The sequence below is a fragment of the Chrysemys picta genome, chromosome 5 (assembly GCF_011386835.1).
Source record: "Chrysemys picta bellii isolate R12L10 chromosome 5, ASM1138683v2, whole genome shotgun sequence".
In the NCBI taxonomy this organism is placed as follows: Eukaryota; Metazoa; Chordata; order Testudines; family Emydidae; genus Chrysemys; species Chrysemys picta.
The window spans coordinates 141,655,491-141,677,078 of NC_088795.1; the positions used below are offsets into that span (position 1 = coordinate 141,655,491).

At 53.2% G+C, this 21,588-nt stretch overlaps 1 protein-coding gene across 1 annotated transcript; it reads right to left on the bottom strand.

Annotated features, from left to right (window-relative positions):
* Nucleotides 1-4,294: 4,294 nt before the first annotated feature.
* On the bottom strand, nucleotides 4,295-19,456 carry LOC135983839 (C-type lectin domain family 4 member F-like). The gene is made up of 7 exons (XM_065597388.1): nucleotides 19,335-19,456; nucleotides 16,665-16,781; nucleotides 10,311-10,418; nucleotides 9,042-9,176; nucleotides 8,098-8,249; nucleotides 6,246-6,364; nucleotides 4,295-4,749 (listed from the first exon to the last, which is right to left on the bottom strand). Exons 1-7 carry the CDS (start codon nucleotides 19,393-19,395, stop codon nucleotides 4,587-4,589), a joined length of 855 nt encoding a protein of 284 aa, XP_065453460.1. The 5' UTR covers nucleotides 19,396-19,456; the 3' UTR covers nucleotides 4,295-4,586.
* Nucleotides 19,457-21,588: the final 2,132 nt, after the last annotated feature.

Consider the following 21,588-nt stretch of genomic DNA (forward strand, 5'->3'; position numbering starts at 1 on the left):
ACAGGGATAACAGGAACATGGTGGAATAGTAGGCAGGACTGGAGTACAAGTACTGAAGGATAACTGCTGTTCAGGAAAGACAGAAATAAAAGTAAAGGTGATGCAATAGGTAGGGCCCACACTTTCCTGGCTGTGAGAGCTGACAGATTTCTTTACCAAATAGTCACCAAATCAACAAGAGGTGATGCCATTTTAGACTGAGTGTTGGTGAGTAGGGAGGACCTCCGGAGAAGAACTGGTTGTAGGGGACAACATTGGTTTGCATGATCATGAGCTAATTCATTTTCAACTAAATGGAAGGATAAACAAAAGTAGGTCTGCAACTAGGGGCCTTGATTTCAAAATGGGAAACTTTAAAATATTAAGGCAATGAACGAGGGGAATGGACTGGGCTGAAGAACTCAAGGATCTGAAAGTGGGGGAGGCTTGGAATTACTTTTCAGTCAAAGTTGCAGAAGCTCCCTGAAGCCTGCACCCCAAGCAAGGGGAAAAACTTCCTAGAGAAGGGTTGCAGACCAGGCTGGATGAACAAGCGTCTCACATAGGTGATTAAGAGAAAGCAGAAATCCTACAAGGAATGAAAGATGGGATGGATCACCAAGGAAAGCTACCTGTTGGAGATCAGAAAGTGCAGGGATAAAGTGAACTGTCAATAGCCAAGCACAGTTGGACCTTGGAAACGGAATTAAAAGCAACAGTAAATGGTTCTATAGCCACATAAACAAAAAGGAAACAAGGAAGGAAGCAGTGGGACTGCCAAACACGGAGGATGAGGTGGACATTAAAGATAATCTAGGCATGGCCCAACTCCTAAACTAATACTTTGCTTCAGATTTTAATAAGGGAAATGAGTTTCGGGGTAGTGGCAGGGTGGCTAATGGAAATGGGGATATGGAAGTAGAAATTACCACCTTTGAGGTGGAAGTCAAACTCAAACAGCTTAATGGGACCTAATCAGTGGGTCCTAATCAGTGGGTCCAAATAATCCCCATCCAAGACTATTAGAGGAACTTCCAACTGCAAGCCCAATAGCAAGGATTTTTAATGAATCCATAAATGCAGGGGTTGTGTCCTGTGACTGGAGAATTGTTAACATCCTACCTTTTTTAAGAAAGGGGAAAAAGTGACCCAGGAAACTACAGGCCTGTTAGTCTGACCTCAATTGGATGCATAGTTTTAGAACAAATTTGGAAAGGGAAAGTAGTTAGGCACATAGAGGTAAACAGTGATTGGGATAAAATACAACACGGTTTTACAAAAGGTAGATCGTGCCAGACCAACCTGATCTCTTTCTTTGAGACGATAACTGATTTTTTAGATAAAGTCAATGCAGCAGATCTCATCTATCTGGATTTCAGTGGCATTTGATACAGTTCCACTTGGGGAATTATGAGTCAAATTGGAGAAGATGGGGATTAATGTTGTTGTTAGTCCCTAAGTGCACCTTGCATGTGCACTATTGAATTTCATCCCAGCGAGCTCTGCAATGGGCAGATAAAGGGGCAGAAGGTTTTGCCACATTGTTTCTGCGGATCTTGGTCCCCTGCTCACAACAGAGTCTGCGCAGCAGAACCCAGCTCAGAAAGTGGCTTTGATTCTCCACTGAGACAATAACATTCTTTTATCCGGGAAATATGGTCACCTGACTCCAAATACAACCAATTTCCAATCTAATTCCTGGCCCTTTAAGGAAACTAGCCCCTCCCATGTCCCAAAGGAAAGCAGTTACCGCTGCAGCTCTCAGCACATCCTCAAGGAAGAAGAATTTCCAAGGGTTGCTGAACACTCACTCTGCTGTCAAGACACAGTCGTGCTGGCTTTGGCACTGGGCTATTACTTTGAAAAGCAAGGGCCGGGTTCTATTCTCACACCAGTCTCATTCTATTGTCTTGAGTTACTCCTGTGTCTGAGAGACCAGAATCCGACCCCCAGCGTATAAACCCAGCTCAGGATTCTTTCCCCATCTAATTGCAGCCTGGCCTGAGGGTTGCAGCCTTAAGGAGTGTGTCATGACATTGTCCCTTCCAAAAATCGTGGGGATGCTTTTAATGGCCTTCTGGCTATTGGGGCAGGTTCTGGGCTGGTTGGGCATAGCTGGGATGAGGGTCAGCCCAATTTAGAATAACTTTTTTTCCTTTCAAAGGTGTCTGAAATGGGCAATTCTTTGTTTATTGGGCAGTTTTTGGTACCTGTGCTGTCTACTTCACTCGCTGTTCTGTTTTACTTTCATATGGACACAATAGCAAAAATATGTGAGTATTTTAAAGACTCTGACCCCCTGTCTGTCATCTCAGAGCTTAGTTAATGCTGAATATGGAGAAACAATTAACCATTGGAACAACTTACTGAGCAATGTGGTGGATTCTCCATCTCTTGACATCTTTAAATCAAGATTGGATGGCTCTTTAGAATCCGTCCTGTAGCTCAACCACAAGCTATGGGCTCTATGGATGGGTCACTGGGTGACAGTCTCTGGCTGTTGTTATACAGGAGGACAGACTAGATGATCACAATGGTCCCTTCTAGCCTTGGAATCTATGTAACACGCATTACCAATAACAGGGCGACTCACCCAGGGCCAGGTTGCCTTGGGCAAGTGGTAACTGCCTAGAGCATTTCACATCTAGGCAGGGCCGGTGCAAGAATATTTTGCGCCCTAGGCGAAACTTCCACCTTGCGCCTCCCCCCCCCCCCGACCCCAGAGCATCACTTATTATAAACTTTAAAAAATGAATACTGCATAATACTGCATTGTTCATTATATTTAATACATATTCGGCTTGATAATTTATTAATTTCATTATTTAGACTACATATTTAATGACAATAAATGAATAACCTGACAGGGTGTGGGGCTGGCTGCCTTGGGGCAGGGGGGTGCAGCAGGGGTTGGCTGGAGACAGGGGTGTGTGGGGCTGGCTGGCTTCGGGCAGGGCACGGGGGATGCAGAGCTGGTTGGAGATGGGGTGTGAGGTTGGCTGGAGACGGGGTGTGGGGCTGGCTGGCTTCGGGCATGGGGGTGCGGCAGGGGCTGGCTGGAGACGGGTGTGTGGGGCTGGCTGGCTTTGGGCAGGGCATGGGGGATGTGGAGCTGGTTGGAGATGGGGTGTGGGGTTGGCTGGAGACAGGGGGTGTGGGGCTGGCTGGCTTCGGGGAGGGGGTGTTACAGGGGCTGGCTGGAGGTAGGGGTGCGGGGCTGGCTGCGGGCAAGGTGGCGGGTACCAGGGCCGTCCCTAGATATTCTGGGGCCCTAGGCAGCCCCCCCATGAGGGGGGTGTGCCCCAGGTCTCTGTGGGGGGGACGGCTTTTGGGGGGGGGCAGGCCTCCAGGGGGTCGGAGCTGGCTTGGGGGGCAGGGGAGAACTGCCCCCCAGCACTCCCCGGCAGCGCGGCTGGGGCTGGGTCTCTGCACTTTCCCCCGCGGGTGAGTGCAGCCCCGGCCCTGCTGCAGAGCTCAGGGGAGTGAGTGTGGGGCTGAGCAGGGGCGGGGCCCTGGGGAACAGCCAGCGCAGCGCCCCCGGTGGTTGGAGGAGGAATTACATCACTTCCCGGCCGGCCGGAGCAGATCAAAGAGGGTTACACATTGAGCCGGTGCTGGGTGAGCATCTCAGACATTTTGGGCACCGCTTTTTGGTGCCCTCAAATCTTGGTGCCCTAGGCGACTGCCTAGTTTGCCTAGTGGATGCACCGGCCCTGCAGTTAGGTCAACAATTTAAATCCACTCCAGCAGGTAATGGCTGAAGGTTGCTGCCAGCTGGTTGCTGTTCATCATCTTCTGTGGAAAGAATCTTGTGGTCCCGGTAGAGAGGTGCCCCCAAACCACCATTATTGGTAGCTTATTGGTTAAGAACTGGATGGGTCACAGAGATGGAACTGCCCCATCTCCAGTGAGGAGGGGGGATGTTGGTAGAGGTCCATCGGCAGAGCTACCTGCTGTAGACATCAATCCTCAGGGCTGTCATCTTTCTCCCAGTACTAAATGCCCTTGGGAATAAATATTACATGTCTTTGAAGGAAGAGCAGCCTGAGATGCAGAAAAACACCAGATTGGGGAGGGACTGCTCCTGTTGGGTTGGAAGGGACAGACACGTTTTGATACGTGGCACAGCGGCACAGAGATAGGAGAATTCAAACAGCTGTCTCCCAGTTGAGCCTGTGGCCCCTCCTCTGTGGCCCAAACATATTTTGTGACATTCCTTGCTTACCAGATACAATTGGACTTTGTAATGTATATATAGATGGTTCTGACATCATCATAACATCTGATCCAAAGGTGCAAAAATTAGAAATTCAAGTCAAGCAAATCATTATTTATTGGGTGATTATGAAACAATAACTCCATTAAACAAGGACTTTATTCAGTGACAGACCTGGAAACAAACAAATTACAAAGCCAGCCAGGCTGAGCAGCGTAAGGGCAGCTCTCTCTGCTACAGCCAGAAATATCACACCAAGACAAAGTGTTCCTGCAATGCACATCCCATGCGGCCCCCTCCAGTGCACAGGGCTCCTCATCGGCAGGTGTCTGGGAAACATGCTCCATAGCTTGGAAATTAAGCCACTTTCTGAGGTGCTGGGACCTGCATATCACAGCCCAGCCGGTCCATGGGCCTGCTTACAAATCCACCTAGAAAGCTGAGTGCAGTTGGCATCATTCCACGTATTCAGCTTCCTTGGGCGGATCTGAACACAGTCTTCTCTGCCTCCTGTCCCCTGATGCCAGTTGTCTGGCTGATTCTCCTCCCAGAACCTACGGATCAGAGTGTTAATGTCTCAGGGGAGAACCACAGCCAATTCCTGAGCTCATAGACTCATAGACTTTAAGGTCAGAAGGGACCATTATGATCATCTGGTCTGACCCCCTGCATGCTGCAGGCCACAAAGCCGTCCCAACCCTTTCCCTTGGCTCTGCTGTTGAAGTCCCCAAATCCTGTGGCTTAGTGACTTCAATTGGCAGAGAACCCTCCTGCTGGCGATCCCTGCCCCATGCTGCGGAGGAAGGCGAAAAACCTCCAGGGCCTCTGCCAATCTACCCTGGAGGAAAATTCCTTCCTGACCCCAAATATGGCGATCAGTAGAACCCCGAGCATGCGGGCAAGAGTCTCCAGCCTTACCCTTGTTAACCATTATACTATTTACCTGCCATGCCTCAGTATTCCTTGGCTAAAATCATGTTTTTCCATTAAACCATTCCCTCCATAAACTTATCTAACTTAATCTTAAAACCAGACAAGTCCTTCGCCCCCACTGTTTCCCTCGGAAGGCTGTTCCAATATTTCACCCCTCTGAAGGTCAGAAACCTTCGTCTAATTTCAAGCCTAAACTTCCCCACGGCCAGTTTATATCCATTCGTTCTCGTGTCCACATTAGTACTAAGCTGGAATAATTCCTCTCCCTCCCTTGTATTTCTGCTCTGTGGACTCTGTGGTTGGCAGGGGACCAAGACACCCAGCAATGACGCGGTGAATCGATCCACCCCCCAGCCACCCCTCAGAGTTCTCTACAGCTCTTGTGGCCATGGTAACGAAGGGCTTCTGACGGCTGGGGGTAGCAACTGCCCTGCGCCTGACAGGCCAGCAAAGAGCCCAAGTCAGTCTTTGGCTCCAAATGCTGACAGCAGCAACTCCGATCTCAGTGCCCAGAACCAAAGCACGTGGCACAGCACGTCCCAGGCACCCCCGAGATGGGAACGCAGGAACGGGAAGAGAGGGCAGCGGGGGTCAGTCATTAACTTCTCATGGCCCTGCTTATGGGCTCCGTCCACAGCCCACTGAGGTCACTGCACCGACTGCAGCTGGCTCCAGCCATGCCCCCAGCCCCACAGCCTCCCCTTCCCCAGCCTGACAGAGGGGAGAGCGCAGTGCAATCCCAAGGAGAGCGTGAACCTGCCGCTCACTCCAGACTCACCTGGCTGTACTGAGTTGACTTGGGGCCAGATCCTCAGCTGGTGTAAATCCCTGTGGTTCATTCAAGTCAATGCTGAGTTACCCCAGGGGAGGCTCTGGCCCTTGGTCTCAGTGGCACTGAACACACGCTCCGTGTTTAGGCTCCTGCTCTGAGCAAAGGGGCATTAGCAGAAATTCCTGAGAGGATTCATTGCTGTTGTGGCAGCGCCCAGGGGCCTCCCTCAGGATCGGGCCCGCTGTGCCGGGTGCTGCATAGACACAAGGGGCCGTACAGACACTGCCTGAAAGAGCTTGTGACCGAACGTGTAATAAATAATCACTTCTCTCAAGCTTTACTCACCCGCTACTTGTGTCTGCTCTGTATTCTGTGCCATCCACCCAGCGCCATCGGCCTTCTGTCCCCAGGTCGGTGAGTCCAATCCAGTGATCTTCTCCCTTGGTCTCGTTGGAGAGAAACTCCTGCACAACACAGTTTGCAGCATGTCCAGGTCACCCAAGAGAGGCTGCAGGATGCAGCCGCAGCTGCCTGGGTTGAACAGATTTGGGGGGAGAGGAAAGGGCGTCTGGTGGTGGGAGCTGGGCACTGGGCAGCGGGAGACATTGTGTCCTGCCCCCAACACTGACAGTGACTAGCTGGGGGACCCTGAGGGAGTCCTGGAGCATCTCTGTGTCTGCATCTGTATCTGCCTGGGGCTACCAGCAGCGACCTGTCTCAGAACACTTCCCCCACAGCCCCTCAGAGCTGGGCTGCGGCAGTGACTGACGGCACCTCAGAGTTCACACCAGCGCCCTGCCCTTGGAGGAGACAAAGCTCGGAGCAGAGAACTGGGTGCAAAGTCTAGCCCTGCCAGAGGGTGGGATTTTCCTCCTCCGATAGTGCCCCAGAGGCCGGGGTGAGGGCTACAGTGGGCATGTGGGGAGAGAGGATTCTCTGAGAGATGCATGGCCCCTCGCACACAAGCCCTCCAGATACAGGCTTCTAGATTGTCCAGCAGGAGCTCAGGCCTGGGGAGAGGGTGTGACAGAGTGGGGGATTTTCTTGTTTTTTTTCTTGTTTTCGGTGGGGTTCCAGTGGTTTGCATGCGGAGGGGGTGGGACTCAGTTTCCCTGGGTGTTACTGGTTTAACGAGGTGAGGGGAGAGGGAGTTTGTTGTTACAGAGGATCGGAGAGGGAACTTGGGACCCCGGCCAATGGCCTGGAAGATGGATACCCCAGAGACCGGTGACCTGAGACCCCGACCCGGAGACCCAGCTCAGGAGTTGCAGCCGGTTCTGGCCAGTGGGCAGACAATGGGCTGCAGAGTGAGGACCCAGTGACTTAACCAGCCGGTTCCAGCCAGAGGACTGAAGCGAGGAGAGGAGGCCCTAGTTTACGACCCTGTTTACCTGGAGAGAAGACAATGGACAGAGGCAGGGCTTGGGGCCGGTGATCTCAGATGCCCAGCTGGAAGCAGGGGGGCTCTGGGCTGGAGAGGGGGAGCAGGCAGAGCCCACCTGGGTGCAGAGAGACTGGGATGTGCTGGGCTGAGGGAGGCCAGGCCTGAGGCCCTGGGAGTTTCCTGTGCTGAGTTTAATGCTCAACAAACCCTCCTGTTTTACGCTGGCTGAGAGTCGCTCAGGGCTAGAGAACAGGGTTGCATCAACCCATTCGGGGGTGGAGGTCGGGGGGTCCAGAGCGAGGGGACTCCCTGAGGGGTTCCACAGCCGAGATAGACGTGCTAAGGCTCAGAGAGGTGTGGCTCCAGGAGGTGGAGGGGCCTGACCCCGAGAGAGAGTGGACCCCCGAGAAGGGCTGTGTCACTGAAAGGGGCACCCCCCACGGACCGCACGGGGCCAAGAGTGGGCACAGCCTGTGCGTCCGTGACAGAGGGATCAAAGCGGGTCCTCCCTGGGAACGGTCATTGGGTTTGCAGGAAATGCTACATTGGAAGTAGGGAAAATCAGAAATGAGCCTGACCCCAAATCCCCCTCCCCCGGCACCCCAGATCCTGGCACTGTTCCTCTGCCCATCTCTGCTTTTAAACTGATGGGTGAATCCCCTGAGTCTGGTACTAAGGCTTCACATCCTTTCCGATAGTTTGCCACAAGGCACATCGCAGAATTGGAACCTCAGCTGCCCCCTTCCACCTCCTTCTGGTATGACACAAGGCACTGACCCATTGTCCAAGCCCCTAGGAGGTTCCTGCACTCACCTGTTCTGCCTGGGAGGAGACAGAGGTCAGGTGTAAGTTCCAAGACACACAGAACTTCTCGGCCTCGTCCCACGACTGTTTTCTTTTTGAAAAGTAATAGAGGTTCCCACCGTAAAACCTCCAGCTCCCTGGGAATACTGTCAGCACGTCACCTAGGAGCAGAGACTGAGGTGAGACGCCCGGGCTAAAGTCACAGGGACACACGCAGGGAGATCAGGGTTTCTAGTGCTGCATTTCCCCTGCCCTTCAGCTGCCCCAAGCTTAGGGAACTTCTGAATCCTGATTCTTCAGCATCACAATAAGTAACTTCTGTGGCTATATGATGGATCCCAAAGAGCGCTGCAGAAAGCAGACACCACGGCGTCACTCCCCCAGCACTGAAATGCAGCTGCATCGGGGCTGGAGCATGGGCCCTGGTCCCAGTACAGAGCAGCACGGCTGTAATGGGAAAGGGGAGACTCACTGTTCAGCTGAGCTGGCAGGGGGAATTCAGGAGGGGGAATGTAGCTGCCCAAGGTGGAACAGCCCCTGGTTCTGTATCAACAATTTTCAGTGATCTTAAGTGGTGAAGGTCTCGGGTGTTTTCCACTTTGGCACCTCCCCCAACACCCTGCCGGGGGCGCTGGCTCAGTGATGGTTCTGAAAGTAACGCCCCATACGCTGAAATGCCAGTATCACTTTTTGCCTGGGAGCTGACGGGTTTGGAGCATCTAAGAAGAGCTGGTAGCTGGGTGCTCCCATTAGGCTAACGAGGCCCAGGGTGTAATTTAACTCCACACTGATCACCACGGTGTGGGCCCAGGTGCAGCCACCGGTGATGTTTAATGTAAGAGAACTCGGTGCTGGTGAAAGGCGCTGCGCTGTCAGCCTTGGAGCCTGAAATCCTCCGTTTATCCTCAGCACCAGGAGAAACGACACCAGCCAGCACTGCTTCTAGTACTTACAGCAGCGACCTTGCACTGCTGCTCGCGCTGCACCGTCCAAACGAATCTGGATTTCTCCACACATTGCACTGACATTACCCAGCTGGGCTTTCAGCATCCGGACTCCTGCCTGTGCTTCATCCAATAGCTGCAGACCTAGAAGAAAGTCACAGCGACTTCAGTGGAGATGCAGAACACTTGATTATCAGCACGTGTGGTAGAGCAGCACCTGCAGACCCCTCTGTGCCAGGCGCTGTACGGACAGGAGGGGACAGTCCCTGCTCTCAACAGCTCACAGTCAAAATCGACTCTAGGTGGGAGAAATAAAGGATGATTTTTCTGCTGGGGAACTGAGGTGCAGGGAGATGTGCCCAACATCACACAGGAAGTTTGCAGCGGAGCTGGGAAGTGACCCCAGCTCTCCTGAATTCTAACCCTGTCCCCCCAATCTCCCCAGCCTCCTCTTCCCAATCGCTCCCACCTTGTGAGCTGTGAGTGGGTCACCTGCAGCATGGGGCAGAGCTGGGGCTGCAAGAACATCCCTAGACCCGAGCCATGGCCCTGGGCTCCAGGCTGGGATTTTGAACAGCACAGCTTTCCGGCGTGTTCCGTGCCGGGGTTTAGTTCAGGCCCATCTTCTGATTGGACGCTTAATAGCCTGATCCATGGACCAGTTTGTATGTGCAGCCAGGTGCCAGACAGACAGAGCGTTGTGAGACGTGGCCACAAGGGGGCGCTCTGCCTCCAGCAATGGGACTGTGGCTGTTACCCAAATTATTGGAGCAGCATAGGAGGGGCTCAGGGCCTGGGGGGAATTGAGACCCACGAGTGCAGCTCCACTGACGTCCTGCTTACACCAGGGTCTGAACTCGCCCCCGTATGTCTAATGAGCTGCATCCGTCTGTCCCGCGAATGCAATCCTGACAATACAGGGCCATGGTGAAAACTCTGGAGCGAAGGGAGCAACAGGGAAAGGACAGAAGATGTGACCACTAGTCACCCTGCTTAGGAGCGTGGGGCGGATGCAGCCAGCCTGCCACTGCCAGGAAGGGAGCTAGGAGGGAAGCTGGAGCAGCCGCCCGTCCCTGGGAACAGAGCCTCCGTTGGCAGAGGAATGGGCAGAGCAGCAGCTCATTAGATGGGGGCCGGGACCACCTGGCAGGGACGTCTATGGAGGGGAGTAGGAGGATGCCAGGCACCCACCATCCCTATAGGCCGGAGAGTGCTCAGCTTCTAGGCCAAGGGAGGGGAGCCGACCCTGATGCCTAAGACCCTCGTCCTGTGACTTACTGTCCGATCCCTTTGCTGAGGCGTCCGAGGGGTTGTCAGGCTGCAGAGAGACTTGGAGCTTCTGCACCGCTTCTTCAATCGCTTGCAGCTTGCTCTGTGCCCGGAGATCTAGAAATCACATGTCTGCAGGTCAGCGACTGAACTGAACTGCGGCTGGAGACCAGCCAGGCCCGGAGAAGGAATATGCTCCGAGTGCGAACCAATTCTCTATGACTTCTTTTATTTTAATCTTGGAAACCTTCCCTCCCGAGGAGAGACACAGGCAAAGCCAGGGCCCCATTTGGGGTTCTCTCCTGGTGTATGTTACACCGTCTTAACATAGGGTGTCAGCTCTTTGGAGCAGGGAGCTACAAACTCCAGCAGAGCAGATTGAGATTAAATCTCAGGAAAAGCTTCCTTCCTGTGAGACCAGCAGGACGATGGACCAGACGCCTCGGGGGGTTGTGGAAGCTCCTTCACTGGAGGTTTTCAAAAGGAGGCTGGAGCCGTCGGTCTGGGATGGGTCAGACACACCAAATCCTGCATCTTGGCAGGGGTTAGACTGGATTCCCTTGCGGTCCCTTCTCACCCGATGGTTCTGTGATTCTATGACCTCATTTTCCTGAGTGTTTGTGCAGCCCCTAGCACTATGGAAAGCAGGACCTGGGTGCAGCTTCTGGGCCCTGTGGCCATCCAAGTGCTTATTAACCATCCTGACAGCTCTGCTCCTGGTGTGTCTCAGGGGCCTGTCCCTAACTGTAGGTCCAGACCCTTAGAGGTGTTCAGGCCCCAAACTCCCAGTGATTCCAATGGAAACCAGGAGCCCAAATGCCCTGAGGATCTGGGCTTGCAGGACTACTGGCCAGCTGCTCAGATGGTGTCAATCAGACTTCAGAGGAGCTACTTCGATTGACACATGCAGAGCATCTGTCCCTAAAAATCAGCCTTCACTCCCCTTAGTGCTGCAGGGCCAACACGATGCCCCAGGGAGCAGCTTCTCTTCCAGCTTGTGCATCATCAACAGACTTGATCTAAGTGGTGTCTGCGGAACCTTTCCCGCGATCCACCGTACGTCTCTGGCTCCTTTCACTGCAGTATCTGAGCACCTCACAGGCTTTAATATATTATTTAATGTCGCACGACACCCCTGTGAAGTAGGGAAATCTCCTCTCCCCGTTTTACAGGTGGAGAACTGAGGCAGAGACAGGTCTCATAGACCTTACAGCCAGAAGGGCCCATCATGATCATAATCTGACCTCCTGCAGGCCACAGAACCTCACCCACCCACTTCTGTAATAGGCCCATAACCTCTGGCTGAGTTACTGAAGTCCTCAAATCATGATCTAAATACTTCAAGTTACAGAGAATCCAGCATTGACACTAGTTGAAATCTGCAAGTGACCCGTGCCCCGGGCTGTCAGAGGATGGTAAAAAAACCCCAGGGTCTCTGCCAGTCTGATTTTGGGGAAAATTCCTTCCCGACCCCATTGAAAGGTTGATCAAGACCAAGTTAAATGGGAGACTACAACGGGTCATGCTCAAAGGTGAACTGTCAGGCTGGAGGGAAGTTACTAGTGGAGTTCCTCAGGGATCGGCCTTGGGATAAATCTTATTTAACATTTTCATTAACGACCTTGGCACAAAAAGGGGGAGTGCACTAATGAAATCTGCAGATGACACAGAGTTGGGAGGTATTGCCAGCATAGAGGAGGACCGGAATATCATACGAGTAGAGCTGGATGACCTTGAAACCTGGAGTAGTAGAAATGGGATGAAATTCAGTAGTGCAAATGTCATGGTCATGCACGTAGGGATTAACAGCAATATTAATCCCCATCTTCTCCAAGTTGACTAATAATTTCCCATGTGGAACTGTATCAAATGCCCTGAAATCCAGATAGATGAGATCTACTGCATTTCCTTTGTCTAAAAAATCAGTTATCTTCTCAAAGAAAGAGAAGGTTGGTCTGGCATGATCGATCTTTTGTAAAACTGTGTTGTATTTTATCCCATTTACCGTTAACATCTATGCCCCTAACTACTTTCTCCTTCCTAATTAGTTCAAAGACTTAACATACAATTGAGGTCAAACTAAAAGGTCTGTAGTTTTCCGGATCACTTTGTTCCTGTTTCTAAAAAATAGGAACTCCATTAGCAATTCTCCAGTCACTGGGTCTGACCCCTGAGTTTATGGATTCACTAAAAAGTTCTTGCTGGTGGGCTTTCCATTTCACGTGCCAGTTCCTTTAATATTCTTGGATGGAGGTTATCGAGACCCCCCAGTTTGGTTCTATTAAGCTGTTCGAGTTTGACTTCCACCTCATTCTATCCTCGTTCCCATTAGCCAGCCTGCCACTACCCCTAAACTCCTCATTCCATTTATTAAAAATGGAGGCAAAGTATTTGCTTAGTCATTTGCCCATGCCTAGATTATCTTCAGTCTCCAACACATCCTCCATCTTTGGCAGTCCCTTTTTGTTTATATGGCTATAGAACCATTTACTGTTCATTTTAATTCCCTTTGCAAGGTCCAGCTCTGCTTGGCTCTTGGCAGTTGTCACTTTTCCCTGCACTTTCTGATCTCCAAGAGGTAGCTTTCCTTGCTGATCCCTCCCATCTTCCATTCCTTGTAGGATTTCTGCTTTCTCTTAATCACCTGTGTGAGACGCTCGTTTATCCAGCCTGGTCCGCAAGCCGTCCCTAGGAAGTTTTTCCCCTTGCTTGGGATGCAGGCTTCAGGGAGCTTCTGCAACTTTGACTTAAAGTAATTCCAAGCCTCCCCCACTTTCAGATCCTTGAGTTCTTCAACCCAGTCCATTCCTGGGCAGGAAGAATAAAGTGTTGTTACCCTGATTATGTGAACCAAGGACAATGAAACTGTTTTATGACAGAGGGTCTCACCATCAACTATGTAGCACTTGCTAGACAAGGGACATGGATTCCAAAACCCAGTGAAGTGAGTGAGGTGGGGGGCAGGTATTTGCACCTGGTGGTGTGGATCCTTTTGCAAGTTTGAAACACCAGTTGTATTTCCTTCTCTCTCTTTACTGTTGGGTGTCAGAGCTAATTCTGATTCCATTAGGAGTCTGGTTGCAGGCTGCTAAGCTGAATTCACTTTGGGCCAGTGGTGCACCAGCACTGGGGCTCCCCTACTACAAGTTGAAATCACTGAAGAATTAAAGTTACTAAGAGCTGAGATCACTGACTGCTGAGTTAACTACTGGGGGAGTCTGAAGCTATATTGTTAAGTGGCTGGTAGAGTGGAGGAGTTTGTGGGATGGCCGGTGGAGCGGAGCGGCTGGCAGAGCAGAGCAGTTTGTGGGACGGTTGGAGCGGCCCATGGAATGGCGAGCGGGGCGGAGTGGAGCTGAGCAGTTTGCGGGGATGGCTGGAGCGGCTTATGGGACGGCTGGAGGAGCGGAGCGGCTTGTGGTGAAGGCTGCAGCAGAACCCCACGGAGAGGCGGGGCAGTCGGCCTCGGACCATGTAAGGTGCCCCTTAACACTCCACGCCCCCCCTTTCCCCACCCCTCCATTTCCACCCAGGCTGGGAGGTAAAACTCTGCAGATAAACTTTTGAACTTTGGGGCTGCACTGACCAGCGACAGAGACTTTTGGGTTGTTGGACTTTTGGGACTTTGGGTGATTTTTGGGTTGCTGGACTCAAGAACCAAAGGGAAAGGACACGGCCCAATTTGCTGGGGTGGGTCTTTGCTCATGGTTTGGTTTATGAACCCTAGTTGTGCTGTTTCCCCAATTTAATGCTGATGTTGTTTACCTAATGTTATTAAACATTTTCTGCTACACCGGGACTGTGCTTGCGAGAGGGGAAGTATTTCCTATTTGAGGCGCCCAGGGGTGTGTGTAAGAATTTTCCCAGGTCACTGGGTGGGGGGCTTGAGCTGGTTTTGTCTTATGTTGTTGGGAGAGGACCCCTAGGTACTGAACCCGGCCCTTGCTGCTATCAACTCAGCCTGGCAGAAGGGTTACATTAATAAGGAGTCACCAATCACGTAGACCTGCCTCTTCCTGGTGTTGGTGCCATTCTCCAGCCTTCCTCCTGTTCCTTCTGCATGCAAGTCCTCTTGTCTTTTGTTCTCCCTTGCTATCTACTGCAAGTCCTCCTCTGTCCTCCTGGGGCTCCGAACTCTGGGTATGTACATTGACTCTTCCCCTCTTCTTGTAGGACTAACTGCTCTTCTCTTCTTCCTGGCCCTCCCACCTTCGGCTACTCCCTGCTGCAAGCATTCTTCACTTTCCAACTCAGCAAACCTATTCCTGAACTATACTTCTCCTTCACTAACTGGTCTTTTCCTCTGCCCGGTTCTCATAATAATGTTTTCACTGGCCACTTTATTCACCCAGCAGTCTCCCCTCCATGTTCTCCAGTCCAGCTTGGATCTGCCAGTCTTGAGTTTTCCCTTCAGCCTCCTCTCGTCTTCCCTCCATCATCTGCTCGAATCCCCTTCAAAACTCAACCATAGTTTCCATCTGCATCTCCAAACCTCGGCTCTTCTCTTCCATCAGCTCTCTCAGGCGGCACTTTATACAAACAAGCTTTTTTCAGGTACCTGCTCCAGGATCATCCCGCAGCTTCCACATCTGGTCATCTTCACTGTCTCTTCCATTGCTTGTGTCACTACCACTGCTGCCTCTGTGTCTGTCACACCCTTCCCACCTAAGCGCCTGTCAAGGAGAAAGAAAACTCCACACAACACAAAAACAGAACGCCAACGCCCCTCCCCCAAACTCTCCTTACAATGGCGCACGCTAAGTCCCCTTATTCCAGTTGTTTGCTGGCTTCTTTGCCACTGGCCGGTTGCCTTTATAGGCCCCCTAACCAGGGAAGCCCCGCCCCTGATCTGATGTGATCACAGGCTCTGCATGTCTCAGCGCCCTGCCCATACCAGCCTCTGCAAACTGAACACAACAAACCAGCAAGCAAACTCTCAAGAACCCACTCGCCAGAGGCGACGCATAGGGGGTGTGTTGCAGGGTGAAGTGCCCCCCCCCAGATTTCTGCTTGGCATGTCGGGCCGGGAGGGGGGCAGAGGAAGAGGGGCTCTGTCCTTCTCCCACTGTGGCTGACCCCCGGCATGATTGGCCGCGTCCCTGGCAGCCGGGCCCGGGCAGGAATTGGAAGGGACAGGACCAGCCACTTCTCATGTCGGCCGCTCAGGGTCTCTGCTCTGTGCAGCGCAGCGGCTGCCTGAGAGAGCCTGGTTGGGGAGGTGGCGGGGGCTACCCCGTCCAGGCCAGGCTACCAGGGACAGGGGTCGAGTAAGCTGGAGTCCCATCTCCCCCCGGCACGTTTCCGGCTCGCTCGGCCCCTGTCCCCAGCAGCCAGGCCCTGGTGGGGGTGACCCAGCGCCGCGCCCCCAGCCAGACTCTCTCAGGCAGCTGCTGCCCTGCACAGAGCAGTGACCTGGAGCGACCGGCTTCAGCTGCATGAGACGTGGCTCCCTCCTGCTCCTCGCCCCGGCCCGGCTGCCAGGGAGAGCGGCCGAATGTGCTGGGGGACAGGGGAGGTGCAGCGGGAGAAGGACAGAGCCCCCTGCAGGTAACTCTGGTGGGGCGGGGACTGCATGGTGGCCCTGGGCTCGGCGCAGGGGTTGCTGGGCAGAGGAGACACGTGGGGCGGTCATGTGTCCTCCCCTTTAGATTGTGGCCCCCCAGCATGGGGAGGCATCAGTCGTCTGTGCCACTCACTGCCCCTAAGGAACAGGGGCTTGTCTCCCCTCTCCTCCAAGAGCTCTCCACTCCAACTCCCTGTTTTCAGCTCTGTTTGCTGGCTCCAGGGCAGGGACTCTTTGGCAGAGCAGGGAATTAAACCCAGCAGTCTGAGCCCCCAGACAAGCGCCCGAACCACTGGGCCGTCCGGTCTCTCCGTAGGGCATTTCCATTGTGCCATGAGCACACCTGGGGCTGAGGCTCACGCTGGTGATAGGTGGTCAGGAAAGGACCCAGCGTGACCCTCAGAGCGCAGGTTGAGCACGTGGGGCTGCCACGTGTGATCTGAAGTCACTGAGGTGATGCTCAGGCAGGATGAAGTTCACCCAGACCATCCCTGACAGGTGGGTGTCTAACCTGTCCTTAAAAACCTCCCGTGATGGGGATTCCACAGCCTCCCTAGGTGACCTGTGCCAGTGCTGGACCATCGTTAGACTTAGAAAGTTTGTGCTAGTATCAAACCAGCAGGGCAAGATCTTACAACTCCATTCGAACTCCCTGGAGTAGGAGATTTATTTGGAGGGACAGACTGGAAACACGGTCGATATTCTGTTGAAATGTGGGGGTACCCCCCCCCCCCCATTCAACCCAGCTGGCCTGTATGGAAGTTGGCAAACGTTGGGCTTGGAGCTGCAGTTGAACTTACATAGAAGTGTCACAGCCAGGAGGGACGTGGCCAGGGCCAGACTCAGGAGGAGAAGGACAGCAGTGACGATGCCCCCCGCCCTGGGCCGCCAAGGGACCGATGTCTTGGGAGGATTTCCTTGAAGGAGAAGAAGAAACGTATCCATGGAAAGTTACAGCTCAAATGCCACTGACCGAGGAAACTCCATCCCCCAAATCCAATACCTGCTCAGCCTCCTATTCCCTGACTGTGGTTAACAGCAACAGCAGAACAGGCCAAATAAGGTCAGAACCGACCTGAACTCCAACGTGGAAAGTGACCCTCCCTAAATCAGGAGTGACTCTAGTGCCAGGCAGGCGTCCTGTGAGAGAGATCTGGGAGCAGGACTTTCCCCTGCCTCAGCATTTCTTGAGAGGGAAGTTTAGGGCTTGTGAAGTTCATGCCCAAAGGAGTATTTTTAAATGAGAAAAGGAACCTGAACCAACTTATGAAATATCAAAACAATGAGGCAGTGAAATGAGGGGAAAATGATTCTTTGCAAGAGAAAAGTGGGGCTGACAGCAGCAGTGTGCTCAGAAGGGCCTTTCTACAGCATCCCTGTCTAATAACCCATACCCATAAGCACCCCCTCCCTGTCTGATCTGGGCCTCAGCCATTAGCTAGCGCAGCTCACCCATGGGGTGTGTTTCCTGGAACCAGCAGACAACATTCAGATGCACAGATAATCCCCTTATATTGCAGAAGTGGTTTCTCTCACGCTAACCAAAGGGTGAAGCTGCCTGTCTCTAATGTACTGAGTTTACAGTTCTCAGCCTTTACTGAAACAGATTCTGGGAGGAGCTTCTCTGTCACCCACGGCGGCTACATTTCCTTGTGTTTTCCTTTGTCGCTGCAGAGAGTCTAGCTGAGCTCGGTGCATAGCTGCAGCTGCCTACTGAACCTCACATCCTCACCCGCACCCTCCACATTCATCAGCCCCGTCTCCCTGCCTGTCTCCTGACCCTTCCTGGGCATCTTTCATGTGTTTGAAACCAGAACAGCTGGCACACAGCATCTGGATTGCACTGAAACCAAAGGGGATAAACAAACCCCCGGAGAAGGCCTTTGTTCAGTTGACACCTGCCCAACCTAACATAAGAACGGCCAGAGTTGGTCAGACCAATGGTCCATCCAGTCCACTATCCTGTCTACCAACAGTGGCCAATGAGTGCTCCAGAGGGAATGAAGAGAACAGGGAATCATCAAGTGATCCATCCTCTGTCGCCCATTCCCAGCTTCTGGCAAAGAAGCTAGGGACACCATCCCTGTCCATCCTGGCTAATAGCCATTGATGGACCTATTGGCCTGAACTTATCTGAGTCTTTTTTGAACTCTGTTATAGTCTTGGCCTTCACAACATCCTCTGACAAGGAGTTCTACAGACAGACTGTGCTTTGTGTGAAGAAATACTTCCTTTTGTTTGTTTTAAACCTGCTGCCTATTAATTTCACTTGGTGACCCCTAGTTCTTGTGTTATGAGAAGGAGTAAATAACACCTCCTTATTTACGTTCTCCACACCAGTCATGATTTTATACACCTCAGTCATATCCCCCCTTACTTGTCTCTTTTCCAAGCTGAAAAGTCCCAGTCTTATTAATCTCTCCTCATATGGCAGCCGTTCCATACCCCTAATCATTTTTGTTGCCCTTTTCTGAACCTTTTCCAATTCCAATATATCGTTTTTGAGATGGGGCGACCACATCTGCACGCAGTATTCAAGGTGTGGGTGTACCATGGATTTATATAGAGGGAATATGATATTTTCTGTCTTACTATCTGTCCCTTTCTTAATGATTCCCAACATTCTCTTCACCTTTTTGACGCCGCTGCACATTGAGTGGATGTTTTCAGAGAACTCTCCACAATGACTCCAAGATCCCTCTCTTGAGTGGAAACAGCTAATTCAGATACCATCATGTTATAGGTATACTTGGGATTATGTTTTCCAATGTGCATTACTTTGCATTTATCAACATTGAATTTCATCTGCCATTTTGTTGCCCGGTCACCCAGCCAAAGCATTGACAGGGGCCCCTTGTGCTGGGAGCTTTAGGAAAACAGCCTGGTCCTTATCTCAGCATTTCCAGCTCCATTTGCTCCTTATCCTTGGAGGAACAGGTTCCCTCCCCCGCACCCCAAGCTAGCATCTCCCTACCCCTGCTCATGGTTAGAAGCATTTGCTCGGGCCGGGAAGGGGCAGAGGGTAAGGAAAGGCGGTGTCACTGTGAAATGGGGGGATGAGAGGGAACTGGTCCCCAGAGATGGGGGCTGTGAGGATTAGACCCTGGTGATCTCCTCCTGGGAGAGGCTGATGGTGGCAGTGAGCTGGGGAGGGGGACCCTGGATGGCTTTTATGGCCAGCCCATGGCACTGCGCTGGCCAGCAGGAGGCTGGGATGCTGTGCAGGGACTCCCATCTCTCCCCCCTGTGACCTTCTCCCGTTGGGGACTGGCAGGAGAGAGATTGCACTGGGGAGCACTGACCGAGCACCCTCGCCCACTGCCCGTGGGGCTGTCTAGACAGCACCAGGCTGAGCTCTGGGGACGTGGTCAGTGGATCAAGCGATCGCTGCCCAGAACGCTCTGCAGAGACCGCAAAGCCAAGGAGAGACCAGCGGGAGTCCAGGGTCTGGTGCAGCATCTTATGCTTACCTTTGGGCTGGGGAGCAGCTTCCGTCATCGGCATGTTCTCATAGATATTGTCCCTCGCCATTCTCCTGCCTTCGCGCTGAGCCGAGCCCCTGATCACTAGCCTGTGGGTCCTTTCAGCAGCCTGCTGGTTACAGCCTCTGTCTGACAGCATCTCTGGGGGAGGGGCAGGGAGGTCAGGGAGGAAGGATGGGGTGGAGGGGAGGGCAGAGACGGTTGGATGGAGGAAGTAGGGCAAGGGGGAGGGAGTGGAGGGGAAGGGAGAGGTGGTTGGATGGGGAAGAAGGGGGAGGGCAGAGATGGTTGGATGAGGATAGAGGGGGAGGAGTGAAGGGGAGAGACAGTTCGATGGGGGAAGGAGGTGGGGGAGGAAGAGGAAGACAGCGCTCTGTCAGCAGCGCATGGCCATAGGTGCTGGATCTAGGGGGGCTGCCACTCCCCCTGGCTGGAAGCGGTTTCCATCCCATGCAGGGTTACAGTTCGGTTCAGTGGCTCTCAGCACCCCACTATTCACATTGTTGCAGCCCCCTGTGCCCAGCCTTTTATGGCCCCCTCTTGTGGGTGGGGTTCTGGCGAAAGCGTAAATGCGTGTGCGGTTGGGTTTTGGAGGTCATGCAGTGGAGGGGCTGGGCCTGGGGAAGCCTGTGCCCTCTCCCCGCCTCCGCCACATCGCCCGCCCCGAAGGCCGGCCCTATCCTATGGGCATCCACGACTGTCCAAATCCGCATCTTTTCCTGTGTGTGACCAGCCAGGGGGAGATCTGCTGTCCAAAGAGACAGAACCTGCTCACTGCTCCGGCGGTAACATGGGACGAGAGGGGGCACGTGTGGAATCAAAAGTTAGTGTGTTACACAAGCACTCCTGGTGAGTATGAGCAGCACTGGTACAAGCAGCCAAGTGGACACATGTCCAGCGATACACAAACGTTGGTGGCTGAACGCCGACATAACGTTGTAGCGGAGACACGGCCTCAGTAGCCATCTCTGGGGCTATACAGGAAGTTTCCAGGCAGGACAAGCAGCCCTGCAGGTTCCACACACTCACCGAGAGCTGAGCCGGTCAGAGCTCAGGGGGAAAGGTTACAAACATGGGAGCTAGAGACAGTCCAGGGGCTTGGTGACTGATCCATGTGGGACCAAGTGCTGTGGGGATCCAGCGTCAGGGAAGCGTCAGGGAGCACCTTCCCCCATCCCAGCCAGAGGGAAAGGCCTGGCTGGAGCTACCTGCTGTGAGGGCCAGGAGCCAACCCTTAAGGCCTTGTCGTCAGTGCAGAAGAGGGACGTTAACTCATAGAATCATAGAACCATCGAGTTAGAAGGAGCCGCACAGGTTATCTAGTCTAAGCCGTACCAAGATGCCAGGTTTGCTGTCTCTAAACCATCCCAGACAGTCGGCTAGCCTTTGAAACCCTCCAGTGAAGGAGCTTCCACGACCCCCCTAGGCATCTGTTCCATTGTCCTACTGCTCTTACAGTGAGGAAGTTTGTCCTGAGATTTAATCTCAATCTGCGGTGCTGTATGTAAGGGGACTGTTGCCCCCGTACTAACACTCAGTGAGGGTGTTGCTAGCTCCCAGCACTAAAAGGGGAGGGGTCGAGGGCAAATCAGGACCCTGAGACTGACAGTCCCCAGGAACAATGGCGAGAGGCCAATGCTCCAGGTCAGCCTGATTGACAGGGCGAGCAGCTAATCAGTGAGACAGGAGGCCAGGGTGGGTCCCGTTCTCCGTGTGAGCTGGAATGGCCTGGGTCAGACTGAGTGGGGCCGAGCTAAGGAGAGAGCAGGGGCCCAAGCTGAGCTGGAGAGCAGAACCGGGCCAGATCCAAAGGGGCCAGAGCTGCAGCCACAGAGCCAGAGACGCGGCCCAGGGAGAGCAGATCTGGTGCTGGGAGCAGAGCTGCAGCCACAGAGCCAGGTGTGGTGAGCAAGTGGGGCCAGCCAAGGGGGGACCCTGGGCAAAGGGCCCAGCACAGAAAGACACCCCCAGACAAGGGCCCTTGCAGGCCAGACTGGGGGGACGGACCGTAACCTGACGGGGGGTAACGCTGGGACGAAGGGTCCCACCACTCAAAGCCCGGAGGTGTGCGATCACCACCATTGCAAGTGTCCAACCCACAGCATCCCTCCAGCACAGCCAGGGCCTGAGAAGGAGCCTGGGACCTATAAGGAACAGACAGCGAAGTGCCCTGACGTTCCAGAGACACTGTTTGTGATGTTCCCGGCCACAGAGCCGGGTGATGGGTTTTCCTTTAACCTCT

Coding starts and splice junctions, on each gene's coding strand:
- LOC135983839 (XM_065597388.1), bottom strand. CDS start 19,395: ATGGCGAGGGACAATATCTATGAGAACATGCCGATGACGGAAGCTGCT. Junction 9,177..10,310: donor CTCAGCAAAGGGATCGGACA/GTAAGTCACAGG, acceptor ACTTTCTTCTAG/GTCTGCAGCTATTGGATGAA. Junction 6,365..8,097: donor TCTCCTCCCAGGCAGAACAG/GTGAGTGCAGGA, acceptor TGTGTTGTGCAG/GAGTTTCTCTCCAACGAGAC.